The 7,500-nt window shown below is 36.5% G+C and overlaps 1 protein-coding gene across 2 annotated transcripts in view; it reads left to right on the forward strand.

Annotated features, from left to right (window-relative positions):
* LOC115222179 (radial spoke head 10 homolog B-like) overlaps positions 1 to 7,500 on the forward strand; it is a 76,097-nt gene that overhangs the window by 54,448 nt on the left and 14,149 nt on the right. For both annotated transcript variants that reach the window (XM_036511335.1, XM_036511336.1), the window contains exon 24: positions 4,348 to 4,407. In XM_036511335.1, coding sequence (XP_036367228.1) covers positions 4,348 to 4,407 — 60 coding nt within the window. The remainder of the gene's footprint in view (positions 1 to 4,347; positions 4,408 to 7,500) is intronic.

A 7,500-nucleotide genomic window follows, 5' to 3' on the forward strand; every position in this document is an offset into this window, starting at 1 on the left:
ATGCCCTTCCTAACACCAACCACTCTGAGAGTGAAGTGGGTGCTTTTTACATACTACCAGCACAGGAGCCAGTCAGGTGGCACTCGCATTGGCCATGTTTGGATGGTGCTTTTTATGTGCCACCAGCATAGGGGCCAGTCGGGGCGGAGGTGGGCTGGCTAGGTATATATGTTATATATATGGGTATGTTATATATATATATATATATATATATATATAGATATATATATATTGACTGAGAACCAATGATATTGGGGTCTGTCTTTTTGTTGTTACTTGTGGTTTGTCGCTCTGTATTCATCATCACCATCATCATCACCACCGATATTTAATGTCCATTGTCCATGCTGGCATGGGTTGGACAGTTTGATACCAGCATAAATAGATGTAAATATTGGGTTGAAAATGCCTATTTGATAGAAAATCTTAAAGGCTGACAGATATATACATATGTATTATGACACATACACACGCACACACATGTGTGTGTATGCATGCACATGTACATCTACATACATATATATGTATGCACACATACACTTACTGTGTTTGTGTGTGTGTGTGTGTGTGTATGTTACTATGATTATTTTTTCTGTTGAAAGACTAAAGTTAAAGTTAATTTAATTTATGTTGAAGAAATTATTTATTTTTTCTGAAGAAAACTTGAGAAGTTCTTGGCTGGGAACCAAGATGTGCTAAGGAGAAATTAATTGAATGATATTGGCTAACAGAAAGTGAGAAAGAGAGAGAGAGAGAGTATGTATCTGAGTGTGTGTGTGTGAGGGTATGATTGGAAGAGAAAAGAGAGGGTGTGGTATATATATCTATATATATATATATATATATATACATATATATGTACATATATATATATATATATATATATATATATATATATATATATATATATATACATACACATGCACACACATATATATACATAGATACATACATATATATATATACATCTATACATATATATATATATTATATATATTATATAATATATATATATATATATATGGAGCAATCATTTCTATAACACGTAAAAAGTTTATTCTTAAATCTTCTGAGAAATAAATAAATGATAAAACAAAATGAGAAAATATAATTTGGAACAAATAATAATATAATAATAATAATAGTAATAGTAATAATAATAATAATAATAATAATAATAATAATATAATGTTTCTGAGATGTACTTGTCTGGCAAGTGATATGATCTCAGGCTGTGTATTGATAATATTTCTTTTATTATAATTTCTTTTATTTATTTATTTAATTATTTATTATGTATTTAAGAGCATTAGTAGTTTCAGCAACAACATTAACAATAACACTAATAACAAGGGCACTCAGAGAGCGCAAACTTCCGCCAAGGCAACACCAACGTCTTCTCAACGATTAGCCAGAGATGATTTTTAAAATGAGAATATCTGAAATAAACTCGATTACTCTCACAAACGAGAATACTAAAAACTCAAAAAATTAAGTAAAAATATAGGAAAAGTAATCTAGAATCCTTGTCCGGTACTGGATTGATCCCAAAATCTCATCAGTTTGGGCCAGTCATGAGGCCAAACATCTCTGAAAGTTTCATTCGAATCCATCCAGTAGTTCTTGAGATATCTTGTCCACGGACAAACCAACAAACAAACACAACTGAAAACAATACCTCTGCCTTTGATAAGGCAGAGGTGATAATAACAATCCTTTCTGCTCAAGGTACAAGGGCTGAAATTTCTTGGGAGGGGACTCGTCAATTACATGAACCCCAGTGTTTCACCGGTACTTAATTTATTGATGTTGAAAGTATGAATGGCAAAGTCAACCCTGGCAGAATTTGAACTCAGAACATGAAGACGGACGAAATGCCACAAAGCATTTTGCTTGGTATGCTAACGATTCTGCCAACTTGCCACCATATAAAATAATAATAATAATAATAATAATAATAATAATAATAATAATAATAATCGTCTAATGTCCGTTTTCCATGCTAGCACAGCTGGATGCCCTTCCTAATGCCAACCACTCCATGAGTGTAGCAGGTGCTTTTTATGTGCCACCGGTACAAGTGCTGGGGGAGGCTGGCAGCGGCCACGATCAGTTAGTGCTTTTTACATGCCACCGGCACAGAAGCCAAATCATTTCTACTAAAGGCACAAGGCCTGAAATTTGTGGGGAGGGGACTAATCGAATACATCAACCCCAGTGTATCACTGGTACTTAATTTATTGACTCCGAAAGAATGAAAGGCAGAGTCGACCTCAGCAGAGTCTGAACCCAGAACATAAGGACAGACGAAATAGTGCTAAGCATTTTGCCCAGCATGCTAACGCTTCTACCAGCATGCTGCCTTAATGATGATGATGATGATGATAATAATAATAATAATAATAATAATAATAATAATAATAATAATAATAATAATAATAATAATCCTAAGTGTAATTTATATCCTGAATTCTTTCCAGGGATATTATATATCAAATCCTCATTTGGTGATTAAAGCTTTTGAATAAATCTACTTATTATTATTATTATTATTATTATTACAGGGATATAGCCTTGTACACCCCCACCCCACCCCATCTGCTGTATCTCATGAAAAACATCACAAACAAACAAGCAAAAAAAAAAGAAAACAAGACGAAATGGCGAGACTCAAATTCATCTTTGGAAATGGTTTCTCATATTTATATTTTTTTTTTAATATTTTTTATTTTTACTTTTTTATCTTTATTTGTTTTGGGGTTGTTTTTTTTTTCATGTGTGAAAGATGAAATATTCTGGGTTGTGTTTTTATATTTTTTCTTTGCATCCTCTTTTCCTCCTCCACCAGCGAAACCTCTTCGGCTGGGATTATGTAAATCGGAAAAATGAAAATTCTTTCAAGCACACATGCATATTATCATCATCATGATCAACATCATCATCATCACCACTATCATCATCACCATCATCATCGTCATCATCGTCATTATCACCACTATCATCATCCTCATCATCATCACCATCATCACCACCATCATTATCACCACTATCACCATCGTCATCATCATCACCATCATCATCACCATTATCATCATCACCACTATCATCACCCTCATCATCACCATCATCATCATCATCATCGTCATTATCACCACTATCATCATCCTCATCATCACCATCATCATCATCATCATCGTCATTATCACCACTATCATCATCCTCATCATCATCACCATCATCACCACCATCATTATCACCACTATCACCATCGTCATCATCATCACCATCATCATCACCATTATCATCATCTCCACTATCATCATCATCATCATCACCATCATCATCATCATTACCATCATCACCATCATCACCACCATCATCACCATCATCACCACCATCATCACCACCACTATCACCATCATCATTGCTATCATCATCAACACCACCATCATCTTCCTCATCATTATCATCTCTACTATCACCACCACTATCATCATCACCATCATCATCATCATCCTCACTATCACCATGACAAACACCCTCTTCCTCCCTCCTCAGAGTCATTGTCGTCATTATCGTCATCATCTACATCATCATTACAAATGTCCCCCTTCTCTTCCCCTCCCATTATCATCATTGTCGTTTTTTTTGTCATCATCATCATCATCATCATCATCACCACCTTCATCATTATCAACACCATTGATATTGCCATTGCTCCATCATCATCATCATCATCACCATCACCATCACCACTGGTATCGCTAATGCCATTGCTGTCAACAGCGCCACCATCCTTATCATCATCATCATCATCATCACTGCCCATATTTCCTTTGCTATTTCTCATCATTGACATTTCCATCATCATCATCAGCAGCAGCAGCATCCTCTTTCTCCTCCTCTTCCTCTCATTACAGTCTGTAAGTTAATGGTAATCAATTCAAACACCACAACCCAGCGCTCGAGAGGGCCCCTTTGGTCCTGATGACCGACGCATCTCCTCTTGTTAGGAGATGATGAAGTATTTTCGCTATGTGGGGGGAGGGTTGAGTGTATATATATATATACTCTTGTACTCTATTACTCGCTTCAGTCATTTGACTGTGGCCATGCTGGAGCACCGCCTTTTAGTTGAGCAAATCGACCTCAGGACTTATTCTATGTAAGCCTAGTACTTATTCTATTGGTCTCTTTTGCTGAACTGCTAAGTTACAGGGACGTAACCACACCAGCATTGGTTTTCAAGCGATGTTGGGTGGGTGGGGGGGGGGACAAACACAGACACACACAAAACACAAAACACACACAAACACTCACCTGTGAATATATATGAATTCGTTGCAGAACTTCAAAGCTACAGAGGAGAAAATCTTGAGACAACAAGAAGAATATCTACAGAAAAGAGTAAGTTTGGATTTTTTAAATATTTTGTTATATGTAGGTGATGATGATGATGATGATGATGTTAAAAGAATGCTTCAAGAAGTGAGTTCCAATTTAAACAGAGAACAGAATATATTCATTTATTTGTTTCAGGCATTTGACTGTGGCCATGCTGGAGCACCGTCTTTACTTGGACAAATTGACCCCAGGACTTATTCTTGTAAGCCTAGTACTTGTTCTATCAGTGTCTTTTTGCTGAACCGCTAAGTTACAGGGACATAAGTACATCAACATAGGTTGTCAATTGATGATGGGAGGACAAACACAGACACACAAACATATACATATGCATATATATATATATGGTCATTACCCACTTCAGTCATTTTATTTTTTTGAATGACCATGGGTTTGCACCTACAAAGTTACCCTCCCAGGTTGTTTATGGAAGACCAGCAGTTGCCCATGCATACCGGCCTCCCCTCTCCACGCCACCGATGTTATCCAAGAGAAAGGCAAAGGGGCTGATACAGCTTGGCACCAGTGACATCGTGACTCATTTCTACAGCTGAGTGAACTGGAGCAACGTGAAATAAAGTGCCTTGCTCAAGAACACAACATGCAGCCTGGTCCAGGAATCGAACTCCCAGCCTCATGATCATAAGCTCGTTGCTCTAACCACTGAGCCATGTGCCTTCACTTTATATATATATATATGTATATATATATATGTATATATATATATGTATGTATATATATATATATATATATATATATGTGTGTGTGTGTGTGTGTGTGTGTATATATATATATATATATTATTTATTTATATACAACAGGCTTCTTTCAGGTTCCACCTGCCAAGGCTATAGTGGAAGACACTTGCTCATGGTGCCACACAGTAGGATTGAACCTGGAACCATGTGGCTGGTAAGCAAGCTATTTACCACACAACCACTCCTGGAAAATATTTTAGGCATAAAAAGCAAAATAGTAAGGTTTATGTAAGTGACTCGTTGCCTCTCCACAAATTTTCATCCCTTGCACCAAAAATTGAAACCATTAAATTTGTCAAAAGGATTGTGACTGGAATAGCTTTCTTTGGAATTCTGAAGGTGAAGAGCCCCAAGCATTTCGTCTGTTGTGCTAAGGATTCCGCTAGTGATGAGCCAGCAGAATGATTATAATTCTTTCTAGTAAGGCGGCGAGCTGGCAGAAACGTTAGAGTTCAAATTCCACCGAGGTCGACTTTGCCTTTCATTCTTTCGGGGTCAATAAATTAAGTACCAGTTATGTGCTGGGAGTCGATGTAATCAACTTAATCCGTTTGTCTGTCCTTGTTTGTCCTCTCTGTGTTTAGCCCCTTGTGGGTAGTAAAGGAATAGATATTCCGTCTGTCGTTACGTTCTGAGTTCAAATTCTGCCAAGGTTGACTTTGCCTTTCATCCTTTCAGGGTCGATAAATTAAGTACCAGTTATGCACTGGGGATCAATGTAATTGACTTAATCCATTTGTCTGTCCTTGTTTGTCCCCTCTATGTTTAGCCCCTTGTGGGTAGTAAAGAAATAAGTAATTAAGAATCCAGCCTTATCACAGACAGCATCTTGTTGATTCTACCTGAGGATTGCATTAAAGGTAGACCACAGGTGTGGCTGTCTGGCAAGGAGTTTGCTTCTCAACCACATGGTTCCAGGTTCAGTCCCACTGCAAGGCACCTTGGGAAAGTGGCTTCTACTATAGCCTTTAGCTGGCCAAAGCCTTGTGAGTAGATTTGGCAGACGGAAACTGAAAGAAGCCTATCACATGTGTGTTTGTATGTGTGTGAGTATTTTATGTAAGTGTGTGTATGTATTTTGTGCATGTGTTTGTCCCTCCATCACTGCTTGAGAACCGGTGTTGGTATGTTTAGAAGATATCTGAAAAATATTCAGCCACTTGCATATTGATTCAGGAGAAGATAACTCAGAAGATCAAACAGCTGAATCCTCGTTGTCAAGCGACTGAGATCCTTGTAATAATACACTTTCACCTTTGACCTTTACCACTGAGAACTTTTTTTAAGAATTCCATTTACCTGTGCTTCAGTTGAATTACCTGAAGAGTTTCAAGTGAACCTGTAAAGGTCATCAACTAAATAAGTGAATATATATAAAAAAAAAAAAAGAAAAACTTTAATATATTCCGGTTATAGAAATTATTCAAGCTGTTTTCTTTAATTCATGAACAAGATTTTCCCATATTGTTGGGACAATTGTGTAACCGTGACTATTATGTTTTTTAAAAAGGTCTCCCTTTGTCGTAGTGCACCTGAACACTGTACACAATAAGCTCATTATAATAATAATAATAATTATTATTATTATTATTATTTCTATTATTATTATTATTATTATTATTATTATTATTATTATTATTAAGGTGGTGAGATGGCAGAATTGTTAGCATGCTAGACGATATGCTTAGCTGTATTTCACCCGTTCCTACATTCTGAGTTCAAATTCTGCCGAGATTGATTTTACCTTTCATCCTCTAGGGGGTCGATAAAATAAGTACCAGTTGAACACTGGGGTCGATGTAATTGTCTCATCCTATCTCCCAAAATGGGTGCCCTTGTAGCAAAATTTGAAACCATTATTATCATTATTATTATTATCATCATCATGTCTGTCTCTCTGAAAAAAAAAAAAGGGATCTGGTGTGAGTTGTCTCAATTGGCTATCAGGTGCTTAACACTAAGGGCGTTGAGATTATATTCTCTTACACCTATAAAATGCAACTGCCCCATGAACAACACACACACCTCGTGTATGTGTGTTCAACATTGTTTATGTATGTATGTATGTATGTATGTATGTATGTATGTATGTATTTATGTATGTGTGTATATATATATATGAATGTATGTGTCAAAATGTGACCACATGTGTACCGTTGGCGATTTTTTTTCCTCTGTCTTCCCTTCTCCTATGTTTCCGATGAGAGCTCCGCTCGAAACGTTAAACCCTCCTTGTTTCCTTCTTTCCTGAGCGTCCAATAATACTATATTTGTTCCACGTCCTCGCGTTGTTGTGTTTTTTTTGTGCTTTCTTGTTTGGATTAACTTTAACTATATA

This window comes from Octopus sinensis, linkage group LG19 (assembly GCF_006345805.1).
Source record: "Octopus sinensis linkage group LG19, ASM634580v1, whole genome shotgun sequence".
Taxonomy (NCBI): domain Eukaryota; kingdom Metazoa; phylum Mollusca; class Cephalopoda; order Octopoda; family Octopodidae; genus Octopus; species Octopus sinensis.